This window comes from Aptenodytes forsteri, unplaced genomic scaffold (assembly GCF_000699145.1).
Source record: "Aptenodytes forsteri isolate BGI_AS27 unplaced genomic scaffold, ASM69914v1 Scaffold110, whole genome shotgun sequence".
Taxonomy (NCBI): domain Eukaryota; kingdom Metazoa; phylum Chordata; class Aves; order Sphenisciformes; family Spheniscidae; genus Aptenodytes; species Aptenodytes forsteri.
The window spans coordinates 380,110-401,047 of NW_008794583.1; the positions used below are offsets into that span (position 1 = coordinate 380,110).

The following is a 20,938-nucleotide window of genomic DNA, read 5'->3' on the forward strand; positions in this document are numbered from 1 at the left end:
CCCAAACCCCCAAGCGGATGCTGGCCACAGATAACCCTGCCATCCGCGCTGCCCCGGGGTGCCCCCAGCACCCAGAGGCTGGAGCAGGGGAGCCCAGGGATGGGGAGCAGCACAGGACCCATTCTGCGCCTCCGGCACACGCAGGCTCCCCTGGGGCTGGTCTGCGTGCGCTGTTCCAGCCCAGGGGTTAAGGGGATAAATCCTGCTCAGGGTGTTCACCGCCTCCATCCCCGGCGGCTCTGGGGAGCACTAAGTGCCCCGTGCTGAGCCTGGGCCGCAGGACGGTGCGCGGTGCCAGCACCCGGGGCGCTGCCAACAGCCGGGGCCTCAGCTGGCCGCCCGTTAATTAGTGGGGATTAGACCTGGATACGGCTCGGATCCCGGAACAGAAACACAGTGAAAATAGCCGCGTTGTTCAGCTGTGAAAGGCCATTAATTAACACGAAGGAACGGATGAAGGCGCAGACTTCCCCGGCAGCCTCTTCGGAGAGCCGAGGGGACCCAGAGGTGGCCGAGATGCCGGCGGGACCGGCCGGTCTCCCGGACCGGCCGCTCTCCCGGTGCCGGTGTGTGACCTGCACTCTGGGCGCCGGGAGCACCAGCGAGATCCCGGCGCTGGCGAACCTCCCGGCAAGGCTCCGTCCGACCCGCTGGCCCTGACCCAGCTCCGTGCCGTGGTGGTGCCGGCTCCCCTGGGTGCTGGGTTGGGGGTCCTTGGGGACACGCAGCCCTCGCTGCGGTGGGAGCGCGGTGCTGCTCTGCTTTCCCAGGACACTAGATGTCCTTCCTACTCCAGCAAAGGGCTGCAGGCACCCAGCCGGGAAGGGGCCGCAGAGGACCCCGTCAGCCCGGCACAGCGGGCTGGGGGCTGCCGGAGCCGACCACCCTCCTCTAACCGAGACCCCCCCGGCACCGAGGGGTGACCCGTGACCCGGCACAGAGCAGGCAGTGGGACCGGGTGTCTCTCGCCCCGGCAGGTGACGGCCGCGCCAAGGGCAGAGGCTGCCTCGCAGCCTGATGTTGGTCTTCGAGGCTGGGTAAAAGGCTGGGAAATGGCCTGGGGAGCTGAGTGCAGCAGAAAGAGCTCCTGCCTCCCTGCTGAGGGACGTCACGGGGTTGGGGTGGGGTGTCCCATGTGCCACCCTCGCCAGGAACCAGCCCAGCAGCCGGCACAGCGGTGCAGGACCAGCTGCAGCATCCCGTGCTGCTCTCCGTTCCTCTCCCACAGCCCGCGGCGGTGAGGTCCAGCTGCCTCCTCCAGCACCCAGAGCTCTGCCCATGCAGGGTGGCCGGGAACAAGGCCTCTGCCCCTTCCCTCCACAGGCAGGAGAGCAGGAACCTTGCCCTGGGGAGCTGGGATTTAACCTCCGCAGGCTACAGCTTGGCCCAGCTGCGTCCTTTAGTCCCACTGGACTGATGGACCCTGACCCCATCCACCCCAGAGGCAGCAGCGTCCCAGCAAGAGATTAAGTGAACCACATCTGGAAGACTATTTGCACCAAAAGATGCTCTGGATACATCCAGCTGTGCCCAGGCGGGCGCAGCGGGGACGAGCAGAGGGGCCTGCCTGGCTGGCGCCGCAGCAGGGGAGCACCAAGGCTTGGCACTGCTCACACAAGCAGCTGAAAAGTGCTTCCCCACACAGCTTGGGTAACGGGCTCGGCATAAAAGGGTCCTGCTGGCTGGATGTCAGCACAGGCGGGATCAAAGAGCAGCCTCCCGCACAGCTCTGGAGCAAAGACGCTCGCTCAGGGGCTCTGGCTGCGCGTCAGCGCGTGGGTGGGCAGCGGCACCACCCCGGCCTCAAGGAGACGGTGGTGTAACCGCCAGGAGGGGCTGGTATGCCCGGCGCTGCGCCGAAGGCACGCAGCGTCTCGGCTGCCTGGTCGGTGCACGGAGTGGGGCACAAGGCAGTCTGTCACTCGGTTCCCGGTGGCAGGGCAGCCCCAGGGGAAGCAGCGGGAGATGCCGTGCCTGCCCTGGCCGCTCACCTTTGGCGTTTTCGTGGTAGGCTGTTGTTCTTGATCAGCAGCGACTTGATGTGCTCGGCCAGGAGGTCGTCGTGTTTGATGCACCAGTGCCGCAGGATGCTCGTGGTGAACTGGTCGTCGGGGTGGCAGGGCCGGCTCAGCACCATCTTCACCATCTCCTCGCTGGGCCTGCGGCAAACAGGGAAGGGCACGTGAGGAGGAAGGACGAGCGGTTCGTACCCCGGCCAGCTGGGCCCCCCCCTGCAGCCACTGCCGCCCACTTGAGCCCGATGGGAGGCTTCAGACCTGGACATGACAAGTCTGTGGAGCTGCCGTGCCGCGAGGGACCTGGCACAGGGAGCCCAGGCACAGCTCGGATGGGCCCGAGCTTCCCCAAACACCGCCTGGGACCCGCACGCTCTTCAGCGGCCCCAGCAGCATTGGCTCCCAGGCTCAGGGGATGACGGGCAGCGTTCAGACTCCTCTCCTTCCCCGAGATCGCTGGGAAGCGATCATCCTGGGGACCAGCTGCCACCGAGCTCCCTGCCCAGCCCGTATCACCCGGCCGTGCCAGCCTCGCTCCCTCCCTGCCGTGGGAAAAAAAGTGCTGCTGCGCGCTCGCGGCCCGAGCTCGCCCCTGCGCTCTCCGTTATCACGGGCTTTTCACTAACGCAATTTAGAGCTGGGATTAGATTAGCCAGCCTCATGCACTGCATTAATGAAACCAAATAAAGTGCTCTTCACTCAGAGCGGTGGGATGTGGCCAATCCACCCGAGCAGGCAGAGACAGCATAGATCAATGCCAAGGCAGCTCTAGTACTGCGCCCCGCGGGAGGCAGGCGACAGCCTGCTCTCCATTAAGTAACGGGCTCCAGGATGTGCAAGGTGAAAGACAAACAGCCCGTCGGCACTCGGGCTAAGAGAGCTGGCACTCGGCAAACGGTGCTCTCGAAGCCGAGGCACGGCAGGGAGCTGCTGCCTTTGGAAAGGGTGCTACCGCTGGGGTCTCGTCACACCCGGGACCCGCACGCTACTGCGCCCTACTCTGTCCCCAGGGGCTCCAGGACAGGGCTCGCACCCAGAGCGAGCTGGGGAGCGCCAGCAAGAGGGGCTTTCCCCATGCCTCACTTCTCAAGCAGCCCAAGCCGGAGCGGGTGGCATCCCCTTGCCCCCGCTGCGCTGACGGTGCTCAAGAAAGCCACCAGCCACAGCATGCCGGGGGGGCAGCCCCACAAGCCTGCGGCCACAGGAACCTCTGCAGAGAGTCGCGCAGCCCTGTGCCCTGTGCTCGGCGGCACTTACTTCTCTCGCCTCAGCTGCAGCAGCAGGCAGGACAACGCCTCTGGGTGCTCTGCAAAGGAAAGGACATCCTCAGCACAGGAGCTCACGGCTGCCGTGGCCCAGCGCCGTGCCTCTCCCATGCAGGGGACAGCTCACCTTTGTATTTGAGGTGCTGCAGGATCGGGATGATGGTCTCCAGAGGAATGCTGTGTGCGAGGAAGAGCTGCCAGGTGCAGTACTGTTCAAAGGTCTCCCAGTCCAGGCTTTGAACTAGGGGGAAGCACAGGATGGTGAGGGGGAGCCTGCACGGCGCCCGGAGGAGCGGCAGGGACCTGCCAGAGCCACCGCAGACAGCTCTGCCACAGCCCCCTCTGCGGGGTCCAGCTGCGCCCGGGGACAGCACTGCTCCTGCCCGGCGTTACACCTGCCCCTCTGGCCTAGAGCAGGGCACCGGAGAAGGGCACAGCGCCCGAAACCCTGCTGCATGTGTCGGGGTTTGCACTCTGCCAGGGCAGCTGCGCGAGCAGCGCGAGCAGCACGGGCAGCCCCGCGTGGGCCGAGGCCAAGCAGGGGCTCCGGGACCTGGCAGGTGGCACCGGGGTAGGCTCTGCCAGCTGAGACGCGGGTGGCAGATCTGCAAAGTCACTAAAGCAGCTGCTCAGGGCTCAGAGGAAGAGAATTAACGAGGCTCGCTAATTAATGGGCTTAGACTGCTGCTTGCAGCTTGTGTAACACCAAAGCTGGATCTAGGCAGCCATCGGATCAGGGTGATGGGGCTTCTCTCTGGAAACGCCGGCTCCCGTGCACCGAGCTCTCCGCGCTGGCTCTGCCCAAAACCACCCCGGCCCGGAGGGCTGCAGCCACGGCCAGCTCTGACTGCTGGGCAGGAGCCACGGGGCACACACGGGCAAAACGCAGCGTTGGCTGGAGATTGAAAGGGCTTTTCCACTGTACGACAGCCAGCGGCTTGCATAGATGCAAGCCGAAGTCCAATTAAAAAGCTACAAGAGGAACTGGGTCACCCACTGGTGATCCTGGGGGGGGAAAGGCAAGGAATGCCGTGAGGGAGAGATCACGGGCACCAGCCTTTTCCTACGCAGCGGCTAAGGGGACTGTGGTCCTGGCAAAGGGCTGGGTGTCCATCTGAGAGGCTTACTCTGTTAGTTCAGGGTGGTCCAAGGGCCAGACGAAACAGCAGCGGGGACCTTTTTGCTCTTGGGGTGTCACAGTCAACAGAAAACGAAGGGAAATCCCGGTTCCAACTTTTCTGACCACCCTTTTGCCATCACCTCCCAGCTGCCCTCACCCCTGCTGCACTGGGAGAAGAGGTTACAGCCGTCCCCAGAAAGGCCTGGCCTCCAGCACCGCCGTATCAGCTGCTGCACGGCAGGGAACAGCTGACTGCGCAGCACCAGCCACGGGGCTGTGCCGGCGCCCCCAGCCACGGGTTTGCACCAGGACAAGTTCGCTTCCCCGGAGACGCAACAGCTGGGACCACGTGGAGAGAGCTGGGGGGAGATTTCGGGACTTTCCTCTTTCTCGTAGTTCGTAGTTGGTTTTTTTGTTTGTTTTTCAGCACCAGCCACGGGTTTGCACCAGGACAAGTTCGCTTCCCCGGAGACGCAACAGCTGGGACCACGTGGAGAGGCTGCAGAGCTGGGGGGAGATTTCGGGACTTTCCTCTTTCTCGTAGTTTTGGGTTGGTTTTTTTGTTTGTTTTTTTTCCTCTGCCCGGGCAGGCTGCGGATGTGCAGAGCCCTGGGTTACGCTTTGCCTGGCACTGCGGAGAGCCGGGGCTCCCAAGCCTGCTAATACCCATTAGAGCGCACAGCTTGGATCACACAGCTAAATCGAACAATCCGGTTTAGGGCAGTGATCCTTTAAGCGGCGGCAATAATACCGTGAGGAAATCCAGACCTCGGCATAACACGGCCAGCCCAAGAGCCTCTCTCGGACGCTGCGTGAGCAGCCAGCTTCTGCAAGGGCTCTTCCTATGGTGGCGTGGCCATGGACTACAGCCCCCCTGATCAGAAAGGGCAAAGCTGTGGCGAAGGCTGCAGCCTTCTCCCTTTCCCAAGGGACTTGGGGTCTCTCTGCAAAACAGGGGCCCAAAGGGCAGGAAGGCTTGGGGGTGCCCAGGAACCGCTCCGCTTTCACCCCTGCCCTCTCCGAGATGTGCTCGTGCCCTCAGGAGCGCTACTCACTCAGGATGTTCAGCACCGAGTCTTTCCGAAACATGACGAGGTTCCCCATCATCACGTGGCACACGAGCTCCTGCAACTGGGCGGCAGAGAAAAATGGGGTTAGCGGGGATGCCCAGGCTCCGCAGAAGCCCTCTTATGTGGGGGACCACCGGGCAGGTCCGGAGAGCAAGCAGGGAAGCTGTCGCTCTGCCAACATCAGCCATCTCCGCAAGAGCAGGGATCCAGCGCGGAGTCCCAGAAACCCCGTGGGCTGCAGGTGGCTCATAAATCAGAGCCGGGTTAAGCAGCTCCAGGGAGAGGCAGCTGTTGTGAGGGACCAGCAGAGGCAAAGAAGTAATGAGAGGTTAATGGTTTCACACATCAACACCCAGGCTGGGGAGCAAGTGTCACGCAGGACAGACAGCAGATCCCCGCAGACTGGGCCAGGGCGGGTGGGATGGTGTCGCCCTGTTTGGAGAGCTCGGCTGCCGGGCCCAGACAGGCCGGCTCGGCTGCTGCACAAGCGCTGGGGACCTGCTCCTTGTGCTCCAGGCGCTCTCAGACCCAGGCTTTTGCCGACGGATGCACAAAGCCCACCCGGGGGCTGGCAGCAGGGAGGGCTTGGCAGCCTGCTGGGAAAGCTCCGACAACCCCAGGCCTCTCTGCTCGGGGCCCCGGACCATCCCTGGTCTGCAGGACGGGAGCTGACATTACCCAGACACACGGTGCTTCCTGCACTGACTCACCCCCTTCATCCCTGGGAGAGGTGGAAGCGGAGGCAGGGGGACGGGACGCACGGGGAGCCTGCCCGGGCTGCGCTGGAGCAGAGATGGGAGCTGGGGAGCACCGTTCCCCGCTCCCGCGCTGACAGGCTCAGCTACAGAGCGCACCTTGGCTCTCGTCTACCTTCCTCCCTGCTCCTCGGCCTCCCTGCCCCTGGCCTCTGGCCCCGAGCTACTGCAGCCTGCTCGGGCGCAGGGTGCCGGAGGCAAGCCCAGAGGGCAGGCTGAGCTGCCTGGGCTCTGCCCCACGGCTCTGCTCGCAGACCCCACGTGGGCCGGGCGCGGGGGCCACGCAGCCAGAGCATCGTGGGGAAACAGATGAAGAATAACAGGAAGGAACGAAGGAATTGGAGAAGGGAGGGGAGAGGAAACGCTACGGGCCTCTGCTGGGAAAAACAAACCCTTTGCATTTCAGCACGGGGCAGAGCCCAGGAGCAGAGGAGTAAGAGCAGGGCTGAGCTGGGGGGGTCAGGGCACCGTGACTCAAACCTTTCCTGTACCCAACTTTGGCTCCAGCCTGCCAAGCAAAACTTGCTGGCGAGGCGTTCTGGCCCCTGCGCAGCTGGGAAAAGCACGACTGGCCAGGAATGGAGTATAAATAGGGTGAGTTAAAGGGTTATCAGCAGATCACGCTCCAGACGAGCCTAGACAGCAGAAACACGCAGTACAGCATTCTTGCCGGTGCCCACCTCCCCGCCCCCAGCTTTCGCCGTGACTATTTTTGGGTTGCTCATGGCAACTCAGCGTGACCATGGGGAAAGGTTCCTTCCAGGAGGGTCTAACGAGGGCTTGGCCTTCTGCTCGTTAGCCTGCTGAGCCGACGGGAAGAGCCGGGCGCGATCTCAGCCCCGCCGACCCGCAGGCAGCAGGGGACGTGCCGCCCGCACCTTTCCTGCGCCCTCCCGCACACGTGCCCGTTGTGACACTGCCCATGGCTTTGCATCTCCCCAGCAGCACTAAGCACCGCCCTGCCAAGGGGCTTATTATTGATAATTATTATTATGGATTGCCTGCAGCAGCACTGGCCACGGCGGTGCTTTTCGCCAATGCCTGCAACTCAAGAGGGATCAGAGCAAACGCAGGCAAATCTCTCTCGGCATGCCTGCTGCAGCTCGGCGGCCAGGGAGATCCCTGGCCCTTGAAATCAAGGGATTTCAAGATCCCTTGAAAGAAGCAGCTGGGATTCAGTCTTCTGACACCGCAGCTCCTCAAGGGAAAGAGATACCCAGAGGTTTCAGGGCTCCCCTTCGCAAACCAAATGCCTCGCTCAAGAACGGGGGCCAAGGAGGGCTAAACAAGCAGAGCGCTGCCCTGCATCCCCCACGGATGGGCCACTTCAGGTTTAAACCTCCTGGGAGCGGAGGAGACAAGCGCTGCCACTTCAGGAACGTGCTGCCTCCCACCCCAGGCACCGGTCCCCTCCTTACCTGGAATGAATCTATGACAGCTACAATCATGTTCAGCAGCTCGCCGCTTCGTAGGGTCTCGTCTGGGAACTGGAAAAGTACAAAAGCAAGGCAGGGCTCAGGAAGGGACACGAGGGAGAGGCCAGTCAAAAGCTCCTCTCCCCATAGCTGAGGCAAAACTCCTCCTTGGTTCAGGCTCAGACACACGCACACGTTCCTCCTTGCAAGGGGCAGCATCACCCTGCCTGACCCAGCGGCTCACCGAGGGCTGGATCAGAACCAGCACCACTTCCTAAACGCCACGGGGGGAGCGGCTGAGTGGGAAAAGGAGCCAAGAAAGGGCAGGAGGGTTGACAGGCTGTTTTCTGCGCGCAGCCTGGAGCAGGCAGGTTCGTTCGCTGCTCGAGCGGGCCAAGGGCTGCAAGGCAGCGCACCGGCAGGTTGCTGCGTGTGAGTGCCCAGCACATCTGTGAGATGCAGCTGACGCCAGCCATCTGGAGCAAGCGGAGCTGCGCGAGGAGCAAGGCTGCTTCGATTGCGGGTGGCAGAAGTCAGCCAGACCAGAGTGGTTAAAATTCCCCATTTTTCCCCTATCCTTGCTAGCTTTGCTTGCCATTCCAGGGCCTCGTGCGTTACGCAGCACTGCAAGGAAATAAAAATAAAATTAAAAAAAAAAATCAACACACGGGGCAAAAGGCCAGGAAAACTGGCGGCAGCAAGCTACGGCTGCACTGTTCGGATCTGGCTGTCCAGACAGGCTGCTCCCCCTTTGGGGAGGGAAGCTGTTAAGCCCAAAGGACCAGGGAGGGGATCCAGCTGGTGCTCTATGCCAGGATCCCTCCCGGAGCATGCACCATGCTGCTGCGTGGTACGGCGCCTACTCTTGCGCAGGTTTTTCTCCCCTCCCCAGGCTGTCGCTGTGCCCCTTTCCCCACAGAAGCCCCCGGGAAGCACTCGGTGAGGAATGGGGCTGGACGGCCTCAACGCCCAGCAGATGTTCCTGCTGAACCAGCCAGAAAGGAGGGAGGAGGGGGACAGCTCATTCCTCCCAGGGAATGAGAAAGTACACGCAGAACTGTGACCCCTCCGTCTATTCAGAGTGCGCAATGTTACCCTCCCTCCCTCCAACCCCCAGCACCGCTCTCTGAAGCCGGGCGATCGCTGGATGCTTGTTGGAAGCAGCCTCCACCCTGCAATCATTTCAAATAAAAGGCTGCAGCCCGCACAGGGCTGCGAGAGAGTTCAACAGCATCCTGGCAGCAGGAAGATCGCGGCGGCTCTGTCCAAGACCCAGGCAGGCTGCGTGAATTGGGACCGAGCTGTGACCTATCCGGTGCAGATGCCTGGCTCCCCGTTCCAAACCCGCTCTCTGCTAAGTCCAGCTGGCTCCACCTCAGCACCGAGTGCTGAAAGCAATAAAATCTTTCATTAAACCCAAGGGTTCGGGGCAGGCAGAACTCGTTCTGGGCACTGCTTCCCCCAGACATTGACACGTCTGCTCGGAGCCTTCACCTGCTGCTCTCCAGAAGAAAAACAGCAGAGAGCAAAACCTCTTTAACCAGGGAGCGCAGACAACACTGTGCTGGGAGCCAAGCACGTGCAGGAGATGAATCCGGGACAGCAAGGTTAGTACCTCGCCATCCACAGAGCGCATCCGGCTTTCACCGGGCTGTAAGCAGGTAGGACGACAGCTGAACATCGATCTCGACGGCAGCACGCTGACCCCCATTTAAGCTGAGCTGGGGGGTGGATGGAAACTGTGTTGTGCTCAGCCTGGCAGAACTTTTTCTAGGCTTTATGGCTTCTCTGCTGCAGTGTTAACAGGCCTGAAGCTCGGAAGCAGCCCCGAACCTGCCCGCAGGAAGGTGAGGGGGTGCCCTGTACAACTGAACTGGGGTTCCCGGTGCCTGGCAGGGGCCTTACCTCTGTGTAAATGGAGGGGGTGAGGTAGCAGAGCAGCCGTACGTCGTCTTCCTGGCAGGCCTTCATGTCCATCATCAGACACGTGTGCAGGTCCCCCAGCTGCGTGGCCTGGGCGAAGGACTCGTACAGGTTCATCTTCCCCGCTGCAGCTTTGCTAGAAGGAGACGGTGCGGAGGTGAGAGAGAAGCCTGCCAGCCCTGTGCCGCAGCGAGGGCTGGGGTGGTGGTGGCATGACACCGAGCTGTCTCTTGGAGGCAGCGCGAGCCCAGCCGAAGCTCGGACGCTTCCCCGCAATCCCCGCCAGCCTACCTGGCTTTTAAATAGTACAGGAGGTGGTAGCCGATCTTGGGTTGCTTCTGATAGAGCTCTGACAGGAGATCCAGCAGCAGTGAGAAACCGCTATTATCCTCCTGCATCTGGCAGAGGTTCCTTGGGGAGCACAGGACAGGGAGACAGCTATGTTACACGGGATACCGTGCACGAGCTTCTCTGCTAACGCCGAGGACGGGCAGCTCGCAGGGAAACTCAGCTCCCCGTACCAGGCGGTCCCGGCCACCTGCTCTCTGGCCTGGACACAGGGGCCACCTCTCCCACCCCCGCTGCAGAGGACGGCGGGACATGCAGCAACGACCAAAACCAAACTTCAGTTACCCAGGGATCCCAGGCTTCCACAAATGACCACATTTTCCTGTATTTTAAAGTCTTTCTACTAAACAAAACACAACACAGGCAGAATGAAGGAATGAACTCTTCTGGTTCTGGGATCAGCCCTGGGGCAAGCAGGGGGGTGGCAGAATTAGACCCACAGGGTTCCCCCACGGTGGCGATCAGGAAGCAAACGAGAAAGCCCTAACTAGATTATTCAAAAATTTCAGAACAGACATACCTAAATATTAGGTAGAGAGGCTTCCCCACCGACTCCTCCAGAGACCTGCGGGACAAACGCAACAGTCAGAGCTCCATGTGCACCCACCCTCTGTGCTTCCCCAGCAATGGCAGGGAAAAAGCCCTGGACCTCGCTCGCTGTGGTCCTCGGGCCATCGAGGGTTAGCCCTGGCTAACGAGGAGACGGGAACGGTCCTGCTAACAGAACCCAGCAGAGCTCTGACTCCGAGCCCCGTTCCAGCAAAATCCCGGAGGAAGTGTACGGTGCTGGTTTGTGCGAGTACAGCAGGGACAGATGGAGTACTAAGGACCCTGTGTGCCCTGGTCAGACAGTCAGAAGCCACCAGAGCATCACCGAAACTGAGCTCTGACGCAAGGACCTGTGGCAGCAGGTTCTCCCTGCGGCTCGCGAGGAGGAGGAAGATGGTCTCTTTCGAGCCCTGGACATGACAACTGTTGACCAGCTCCACACTGACCGCTTGTGAACCCTGGATTGCTTCACGGGGGAAGCTGCTGGCTTCAGCACAGCCTTCTGAAAATGGTGAATATTTTACTGGGAAAAGCCCAAGTCCCAGTGTGAAAGGATGAGACACACAAAAAAATAGATCCTTACTCCTCCGTGATTTCTTCTGGCAAAACCTCACCACGGAAGTGAGCCTTAAATAGCTCCTGGAGGCAGGATGCGAGCACTGATAACTGCTCCGAGTCGAAGTCCTCCTGGTAGAGAGAAAGGAAGGAATGAGAGGAGAAGGCACAAGCTCAAACCCTGCCTGCCCAGCACAGGTACGGCTGGAAAGGACACAGCAGAGTCACTGCTGCGGGGAACGGACCCCAGACTGCTCAGGAGCCGTTCTGCTGCTATATTGCAGCACCAGGAGCTGGTCATCAGCGAGACAAGCCCCTAATTGATGTTCAGCTCTGAAGCACTTCGCAGTCACTGTGGTCCACTTATCCTCTAATGGCTAGTAATTCACCGAGCTCAGCTCTCCCTCTGCAAAGGGCTAACAGGGACTGAAGGCACTTGGCAATGAGGATTTACACCCTGACAAGCCCTTTCCCCACGTTCCCACAGAGTGGGAAGCAGCTCTCATATGCTAAAAGGCCACCTGACTCTAAAGGGAGCCGATTAGAGGCAGGGGATGCAACCTCCCTTGAACATCCGCAGCTCTTCTGCTGGGCAGGGCTTGCTGCAGCCTCTCCTGAGCACAAGCCCAGGGTCAAAAGCAAGGGAGCATCCCAGCTGCGCGGCACATGCAGAAGCCCTCAGCAGCTCCGCAGATACTATAGCAGCTGCGCGGGGTCAAAATGTGAGCGCACCTCACCCAGCGTCCCGTCTGACAGCAGCTACTGGGGACATTTAGGCCCGGGGTATAAGGAAACAGAGCGTGGACGGAGCGATCTTCCCCTGCTAGACCCTTCCAGCAAGCAGCAGCTTGGGGCTGTGTTTAACAACCACGGATAGAGCTGCATAGCGCCATTTTGAACTCATTTGGGATTCGAGTGTCCTCAGGCTTCTTGTGTCCCTCCTTCAGTCGCAGCTCTCGGGGCAGAGCCGCGCAGGCTGGGAGCTGCCCAGCCCACGCCACTCCAGCTGCTCTGGTTTTACAGTTAGGCAGCAAGCGCTGCTCCGGGTCTGTGCAGTTACCTCCAGGACTTGATCCACGATTTCCTGCATGACCTCACACTGAGCTTCCGTATCGCTGGAGCACAAAAACAAGAGGAAATCCAAGTTACATAGGAAGATACCGAGAGCAGGGACAAGGGGGCTTTGTGCTGAGCTGGCTCTGCTCGGGAACCCCCCAGGACCTGAGAGTGGGGGAGGCTCTGCTTTGCGCCGGTGCCAGGCTTAGAGGAAGGCACGGCTCGGAAGCACGCGCTGCAGAGACCCAGCCCTGGAAGAACGCGCTGCACTGCTGCAGCACCTACTTACAAAAGTGCCCGAGGTTGTCTGCAGCAAGACAAACAAATTAAATGACTAAAAGCATAAGATTAAATGCACTTAAAGCCATAAAGACATAAATTACGTTAAATCAGTCTACTATGCCAAGGTCTGCAAAGCAAGAGCTTTTTTTAACCTTCTTTAGATGGAGTTAATTCCAAGGTCACTGAAAATCAAGAGCGGAGGCGGGGAAATCCAGAGAACATGCAGACACAGGTACATCTCTGTCCGCGGGGAACGTGTCCCGTGGAGAGAGGTACTGAAATCCCCAGGCAGCAACAGCCCCGTAGGCCTACGCAGCCTCCTCTCGCCAATCCAACGGCGGAGAAGGATGAAACTCGGAGCCTTTTGCCTTCCCGGCACTGATTCAGAGAAATGCTGTAGCCCCCAGCAAACTGCTGTTGTGTCCTGGTCTGAGCCTGCTTCAAGGACAAATTACAAGGCTCTTAACCCAGCTACCTTTCAAAACCACCTGGACGTTTCCTGCAGAAACTGTGGAGGAGGACCTCTCCGCGTGAAAGGGAGACAAGCCACAAGATTGCCTTAGCTCTGAGGGAAGGGCTCTGGAGCAAGCAGCGTTGTACAACAGGACTAAAAGGTCTTGCGTGTCGTTGCCCTGAAGAGATCAACACAACAATGTAACACGACCAAACGATACCAACCTTCCCTTCTGCAGCTGCAGGACTTTATCCTTCAGTGACTCATCCAGCTGGTCCAGGAATGGCGTGATATCAACAGGCTCCTCCACAATGGTTTCTTTGATCGGATGAAACCTGAACTCCCTCTTCTTCCCTGCAACAAAGAAAGCAACGTTGGAATAGTCTATTTTCCCAAGCAGCTATGTCTAATTAGTACCGGAGGCAATCTCCGTCCTAGCAGCAGGAGTTGCGTGGGGCTGCGGGGGCAATCTCCACCCCAAGACAAGCAGCGTGCCCCCAGTGTGCGCTCCAGCCTCAGATCTTGCCTTCACCCTTTAGAGACGTGGCCAGGTCACGGTGAGCAGGAAGGTGGGATGGGATCCAAACACAGGGGATGTCCAGAACCGTGGGTCCCGTTCAGTCCCGTTTCCAAACCTGATGCTTTGCCTGTCCTTCAACATGCTCAACAAACGTAGCTAGCTCACAAGTCTCTCTCCACCCGAGGTGCAAACGCTTGCGTTTAGGACTCTGGGACTGAGATACCCCAACTGCTTTTCCACACCCTCATCCTCCAGGCTCATTCCAGGCCACAAAAATGAACTGCAGCAGAGTCCAGAAGCGCCAGGGCCAAGACAGAAGCGCTCGCAAAGAAGCTGCCGCTAAGGGATGGGACAAGGTGGCTGATCCCCTTTGCAAAAATCCTCTCTGCACGTGGCTTTCGAGCCTGTGTCCCTCTCAGGGGCCCCAAGCAGCCGGCAGCGTGCCAACGGGACTACTGAAGACAGTGCTACAGCACAGTGTCACATCCTCTCCCTCGTCCTGGGCCTGCGGCCCCTCCCCACCGCAGGGGTAACCCTCCAACATGGCAAGAAGCCCACAAGAGTCCTACCACCAAGGCCGGGAACAGCTTGAGATGCCTCTAGCTCCAGAGAGTGAGCAGAGGGGATTCTGGCCCTGTGCAGGCTCGTCAGCCCCATGGCTTCGAGAGGGAACAAGTGTAATAAAAACTGTGCGGCTGAGCAATTGGAGGCCTGAGCCTCGTTAACAGCTGCCCGAGAACAGAGACACCCTGTTCCCAAACAAACCATCCGGCACAGCATCTGCCACAGGGATTCCCAACCATGCAGCGCGGCGGGGATTGAGACTAGTCCGTGAGGACACACGGGTGAAGAAAGTGCTACGGTCGAAGGGTCTAAGCTCTAGGGAATAACCGGGCAAGGAGATGAAGCCCAACAGCCTTTCCCTTTGAGCACGGATCTGCATCAGATCTACTGAGTCTGGCTGTCAGGGACTGGGAAGCAGCAGAGCATCGGCCTCAACACCCTCTTTTGCAGAAGGAAACCTGGATCTCAAGAAGGGGGTCTGCCTCGAGTGCAACAATTCCTGCCGCTCAGGGGAAAGGGGCTTTGAGGGAACTGTGCTTACAGCTGGTTGTCTCGGGATCCTCCATCACGAAGGGAAGGTGCCCGCGAGCCGGCGGGGAAACACCGTCCGGCGCAGAGGCAAACGGCAGCTATTCACACTGCGGCGATGCAGAAGTACTCGAGAGCATTGGCGCCCAGCCGACTGCACTCCTCACCTTTGCTGTTCAAGTCGTCTTCGTCGTCACTGAACGCGGCCTCAGCGTTGTCATAGCAACTGTCATCCTTTTCTGACATATGATTGTCCATCTCCATGGAAACGGGTTCCTCAATTTTGACTGCAAGAACATACGCAAAGGGGTCAGAGCAGAAAGTGAGGTTACGATGGCTCCTCGCACAGCTGAGGAGCAGGGCAGGCTGTGCCTACGAGTCACCTCTACCCATAAACAGGCTCCGGCAAGGAGATAAAAATGCTCTGAAAAGGGAAGAGAGAATCTGGGCAAGTGACGGACCCCAGAGAACTCAAAGCTGGGGAAGGGCACTCCCAGCGACTCCATTTAACCATCCCCACTCGGTGCCGAGGGTGGCAGGACCGGGGCATTCTCCACGAAAGCTGCCCAGCATCCTTCGTGCTCCATCCCTCACCCAGGCCGACAGCAGAGCCCGAGTCCCCGAGCAGAGCAACAGCTTTGCCAGCTCTGCGAGGCTGAGAAGCTTGGGGCAGCAGGGTTTGTTGGTTAGGTGGGTCCCTTCAGCCGGAGCGGCTGATGCAACAGGAAAAGCAGACAGGCTTACAGGCACAGTCCTTCAGCGGATCTGGCAAAGCAGCAGCACTCTCCTGTTAAATGCAGGTTAGAAATGCCTGCTCTTTGTTTAACCTAATTATGTTAATCAATTAGCCTACAGAGAAGAAAGGCTAAGTAGCCCCTATGGAGCAGAGACGGAAACGGGTAGTGTGCATCTTTAGCGTACAGCAGGGCTGAGGCGAAGGGAGATCACAACCATCCCTAAATAGGAGCGCCCAGAACCCTCCCCTCCCCGGAGTCCCGGTCCGACCCTTCGAACGGCTGCTGTTGCTGCAGGAGAGCCGGGGAAAGCCCCGTCTCTGGGAAGGCAGCACCTGCCGCAGGCTCCCTCCGCCGCCCGCCCCGCTCCCTACCTTCGATGGGGGGCGAGGGCGAACTGCAGAACTCTGGGAATTTCTCCCTCAACATGGCGCGGAGCTCTTTGTCCAGCTTGGGGTTGTCGAAGAGAGGGGCCAGATGTCTGCGTTGGGGGGTAGGAAGGGAAAGGGATGAGAAAGAGCCGGGATGCGGTGCCCCGCTGCGTAGCTTCCCCGCGGAGGACATGCAAGGGGATCTCCTCCCTTACGTCAGGGCTTTGGTTTGCGTTACGGACCACAAGCTACAAGGTCCCACCTTCCTTCCTGCAGCTCAGCTGGGGTTCCCTCACTTTGCCACCAGTGGGACCTGTGTCACCAGAAGGCACGTGGGAAGGGGAGAAGAGGTCTTCTCTCCTGGGAGGGGAACTTGGCTGATGCAGGAGCTGTCTGCAGGCTGGAGCACCATGAGCAAGGCTGCCCCATTCAGCTCGAGGAGCAGAAAGGGCTGGGGACATTTCTATTCATCTGAAGCAGCGTGGCTATAGCTTTCTTAACCCACCCACTCCCTTGCTTCAAGGAACAGCTCTCAGGACAAGCCTCAGCACCATAAAGACACAACTATGGCTTCTTCCGTGGTTCATACACAATACAAATGCCTTCCGTGGCTTTTACAGAGCCTGGAGGTCGTTTTGACTAGGCTGGTGAGACCCAGGAAAACTGGTGCACAGCAATTTTATAAACGTAGTAAAATTCCGGGGTGTCTTACGCAAGGACTCGCTTCTCCACAATGTGGGTGAGAGAGTTGAACACGCCTTGCCGGACGTGAGCTTCCAGTGGGGGGTAGAAGTTGGGAATGATCTGAAAACAGGAGAACGACCATGTTAGTGCCATGAACCCTTCCGCCTACCGTCGGGTCTGTGTCAGCTGGCAGGACACAGCCAGGACTAGCTAAGGCCATCGGTCAGCTTCTCGGGTCGCTCTCAACTCAAGCACCACATCCCAGCTGCTCTTGACCAAGAGGGGCAGCAGGAGAGCTCTCCGAGTGCAGCATCTTGGGGACGGTGGACAGAAAGGGGACCAGCCCCATGCCTCTGGCTTTTCTATCCCGGAGGGCCAGCCGGTGCATCTCCCAGGGATGAGAAAAACACACAGATGCTGCCTCGTGAGCTGTGAGAAGCCCTGGGGCTTGCCAGGGCCAAGCTCCAAGCAGCAGCGACCGCTGCAGGAGTGGGGGGAATAGAAAAGGGCACCCTGAACAACATTCAGCTCTGTCCACACATTCCTTTTATTCTGGAGGGAGTAAGAGGACTCCTCCCTGAAAACTGGGTCATCCCAGGAACCTTCCGCCTAGTTCCTCTGCCAGAAGCCAGCAGCTGCTTTTGGACTCGGGCAGCCCGGGGACGGGAGCGCACAGAGCGTGCTGGGCGTGAGGGAGGAAAGCGATGCAACTCGCAGCTCTTCCAGCGCTCATGCCACAGAAAGACTCCACTTCCAAGAAACACCATCAGCCCTCCCTGGGACCAAATTACTGGAACTGGCAACTCTTGGCACCGCTTCCGCCAGGGTGGAGGGGCAGGACCAGCTCTGCTCCCTGCCCAAGGACGGCTGTCCTTTGGAAGGGAGATGATGGGTCTCACTTGTCCCCCGCTGCAGTGAGATTCTATTTGCCCTCAGGGGATGACACTGGGCCAAGCATTTCGTTAGGTACTAAAGGGAACAATTCAGAAGCCTTTTTCCTACTAATGCTCATCGTTCTGGAAGGATTTCTTTGCAGAGTTGGGAAGTCTTACATGCCTTCCCACAGTGGCATTCCCATTAAGGAATGACACACGGGCCTAACCCTCCGACCTCCAGACCCTGGATTTATCAACAGACCGCTAGGACTCATCAAAGCCGCTGGTGGCTGGTTTTAAGAGGCGAATAATTTGGCTGAGCGTCCGCAGCCCTGCGGCCTGACTATGCTCTTGGCAGACCAGCAAGGGGAAAATCCCTCCTTAATTTAGCATAGGTAAGGGGAGGTTAAAAGGGCTGCCGGCAGATACTGAGCTACTCCGCAGCCTGTTTTGCAATCAAGAGGCTCAGGGCAGAACAGACCAGATGATGCACTGAGGAATGCGGGGGAAAAAAGAAGGGGGAACAACTTTTTTGTTTTGGGGTTGGGGTTTTTTTTTTGGCTTTGAAGAATGGGCAGTGAGATGACGCTATTTTGCTGCTCCAGTACCAGTGGCTCTAGGGATTCAAGAAATTCCCTTCCTGCGGGATGGAGAGGCAACGGGCCTTTGCCCCAAAACTCTCTGGGGAGCGAAGACATCTGTCTTGCCTGAGCCTGCGTTACCGTTCCTGCCTTTCGTGACCGGTCAGCACAGAGCAAGGGGCGGCCCGCAGGGAGCAGGCTGTGCAGCTCACCACTCGACTGCTCCCAGCTTCTCTCTTGGCAGAGAAGGAAAAGCACTGACCCACACCAACGTGCTGCTGCACCAGCGATGGGCAGCGGGGGAGCGCTCAGAGGAGAGCATGGCTGAAGGGCCCGGCTGCGGTCCCTAAGGGAGCATCACACATCACTCAACCCCCATCATGCAACTCATTTGACAAGTCAGGTAGTTCCCCGGAGAGCGAGGGGCAGCTCACCCGGCACATGAAATCCAGCAGCGTGGCAGTGATGGCAGGGTGAGGCTTCATGGAGTGATGCATCACCAGAATGGCAGGCTCTGGAAGGAGAGAGCAGGGAGGCCTGTGCCGAAAGCCCCAGAGATGCCCATACCCCCCTGGCCTTCTGCCCCTGGGACGCAGAGGGAGCCCCCTTCTTTTGGCTTGTACACACCCTTGCCCTCATCCAGCTCCTAAATAACACTTGGGCTTCAAACAATGGCCAGAGCCAACTTCCCTGCAGGCAGAAGCTCCCAGCAATGCCCCTGGCTGTATCAGTCCTTGCTCATGCGCCCTGGGACAGCCCTGCCGTCGGGCAGCCTGCCTGCCCAGAGGGAGGGACGCTCTGGGGCCGGCCACTGACCTCAAGGAAGACGCTTGCTGCTACCAGGGATAGGAAAGCCACAGTTAAAAGTGGCTCCATCAAAGCAGCTCTCCTGCAAGCCAGCAAATCCCAGGAGTTCAGGGCAGGGGAGGGAACTGATGCCCTTTGGAGATAATCTGTTGGGCTTTCCCCCACCAGATCCCCGTACCTCTGGAAGGCATTAACCCCTTCTTCGACCCTTGCCCATTCAGAGACAGACTCCCCGTCGAGTACCTATATTCATGATGCTGTCCTTCTCGGGGTTGAAGAAGAGCCAGTCATAGAATAGGGCCAGTTTGGCATTTGAAGCAGCAACGTTGGACTAGAGAAGAAAAAAAAAAAAAAAACACATAAGCATCATATTCTTCCTAGTGAAGGACCCCAGAGGGCAATTTTAAAGCAGAAACGTTGGACTAGAGAAGAAAAAAAAAAAAAAATATACAAAATACAAATTTCTGATGAATACAGCGCTGAGCCCCTGTCCCCTCTGCACGCCCGCCGGGCCGGGCCCTGCTGCTGCGAGGCGGAGGCTGGCGATGCTCTTCCCACCAGCAGGACAGGGGAGAGCTGGCACAACCCCCCCGCTCCGGGTACCCGCTGCTGCTGCTGCTGCTGCTGCTGCGCAGGAGTGAGTTTTCAGAGAGGGTGGGAAATTCTGATGAATACAGCGCTGAGCCCCTGTCCCCTCTGCACGCCCGCCGGGCCGGGCCCTGCTGCTGCGAGGCGGAGGCTGGCGATGCTCTTCCCACCAGCAGGACAGGGGAGAGCTGGCACAACCCCCCCGCTCCGGGTACCCGCTGCTGCTGCTGCTGCTGCTGCTGCGCAGGAGTGAGTTTTCAGAGAGGGTGGGAAATTCTTGAGCAAACCTGCCTGCTTTGAAAGCAGCTCCAGCCAGGGCAGCACGCAGAGCGGCAGAGGCCAAGGCAGCCCCAAGACCGGGAGATACAAGCCACGTGACCTGCAAAGCGCAGCCTGGCTACGACCCTGAATCGTGTGTAATTGGGCCCCGCACATCCCTTGGCGTTATCTGCTACGCATTCATGGGCACAGCAACAGCCGTTTCCTTGGCAGCTTCTGCTCTGTTTGACAAGTGCTGCAGACCGCAGTCCTGGGTGGGACAAGGGACGACAGGCTGAGCGGAGAGAGTGGAAGCCAACGAGGCTGTAACGCGGCATCTCGTTGCATGCGCTCTTGCACCCCACTGGGACTGGAGAGGCCCCACGCCTTGTAGACGGGCCGTAAAGTAGAAACAAAGGGCACGACAAGCTGAAAGTGAGATGAGGTTTATGCTGGGAAAGCAGATCCCAAAGGATCCAACGTGCAGCAGAGCCAGGACTAAAATCCAGAGCACAGAACAGAGGCTGATGTCCTAACCACTGCTCTGCAACTCTCTCCTTCAGCCCAGCCAGCAAATACCTAATCCCAACCTCCCTGGCAGCTTCTAGCATCAGCGGGTTACCCCCTTCCCTGCAAGGGAAGAGGATCCCAGGCAATTACGTGACTCGCTTTCGGGTCTGGCCCTCGCAACTCACCGTGCAGGTGGTGAGCAGCCACCCAATGATGGCCCAGCGCGGGAGGATGTCGGAGCTGAGCACCTCGTTGGAGGGGTGGACCACGCCACAGATGTAGCGTATGAGGTCGCAGCGCAGGGACTGGCTGTCTGGGGTGGACAGGTACTGCCGCTGAAACCAGTCCTGGTACCGCTTCTGCTGGCCGAACCGGACCTGAAGGGAAAGGGAAAGACGCAGGTTTTGCTCAGGGAAAGGCTGCCAGAACAACCGTCTGCCATCCTCTAAGCTGCCTCTTTCGGCAAACCCTGCTTCACGCCCCGCTCCCCATCAGTCCCGTGCTGGCAGCATCTTCAGAGAGACCGAGGAAGCAAAAAGGCCATTGTGCAGCGTTCTCACACAGGGCCCGTCCTCCAGCTGAGCGGACGGGACCGCACGCCCCGCGTGTGCGGCACAGCCCAGCCCCTGCGAGCAGCCTCAGCCAGCGAGCGGCTGGGCCGGAGGCAGAGCGAGGGGGAAGCGAGCTTTGCCTGGTGTGCGAACGCAGATAACAGTTAACCCCGGTGCTATCACTGCGCAGCTCCTGGCCTCTCTTGAATACGGCTGCTGTTGTCAGAGCTCCGATAACCCACCGCATCGCGGCCATTCAGAGAAAGCGCTTGCCTTGGAAAGCGGCCAGCCAGGAGCAATGTTCCCCTGCAAAGCTGTTTTGTGCCTTTTAATGAATACCAGGGATGTCTCGGGCCCATCTACATCAGCTCCTGCTGGGCAGCCTCTCCTCCTCCTGTCACCATTAGATGCCAGAAGCAACAAATACTCGCACCAGTAAAGCTCTGCCCTTTGCCCAGACCGGTGCTCTGCCCTCCCTCCCCGTGCCCGGTGCCAGCGTGGGAACGGGACTGGTGCACCGGGCAGGGACGAGTGCCCTCCTCCCCGGCGCTGGCACAGGA

At 59.3% G+C, this 20,938-nt stretch overlaps 1 protein-coding gene across 1 annotated transcript in view; it reads right to left on the reverse strand.

The window, feature by feature from the left end:
- The window catches only part of INTS3 (integrator complex subunit 3), a 44,109-nt gene that overhangs the window by 1,334 nt on the left and 21,837 nt on the right, over positions 1–20,938 (reverse strand). The window contains exons 11-27 of the mRNA XM_009272594.1: positions 20,013–20,204; positions 18,715–18,802; positions 18,099–18,178; positions 16,237–16,328; positions 15,528–15,634; positions 14,587–14,706; positions 13,032–13,161; positions 12,076–12,130; positions 11,044–11,147; positions 10,432–10,476; positions 9,855–9,974; positions 9,546–9,699; positions 7,644–7,712; positions 5,456–5,531; positions 3,408–3,521; positions 3,273–3,321; positions 1,992–2,159 (exon numbers count right to left, since the gene is read on the reverse strand). Of these exons, the coding sequence (XP_009270869.1) occupies positions 1,992–2,159; positions 3,273–3,321; positions 3,408–3,521; positions 5,456–5,531; positions 7,644–7,712; positions 9,546–9,699; positions 9,855–9,974; positions 10,432–10,476; positions 11,044–11,147; positions 12,076–12,130; positions 13,032–13,161; positions 14,587–14,706; positions 15,528–15,634; positions 16,237–16,328; positions 18,099–18,178; positions 18,715–18,802; positions 20,013–20,204 (1,763 nt within the window). The remainder of the gene's footprint in view (positions 1–1,991; positions 2,160–3,272; positions 3,322–3,407; positions 3,522–5,455; positions 5,532–7,643; positions 7,713–9,545; positions 9,700–9,854; positions 9,975–10,431; positions 10,477–11,043; positions 11,148–12,075; positions 12,131–13,031; positions 13,162–14,586; positions 14,707–15,527; positions 15,635–16,236; positions 16,329–18,098; positions 18,179–18,714; positions 18,803–20,012; positions 20,205–20,938) is intronic.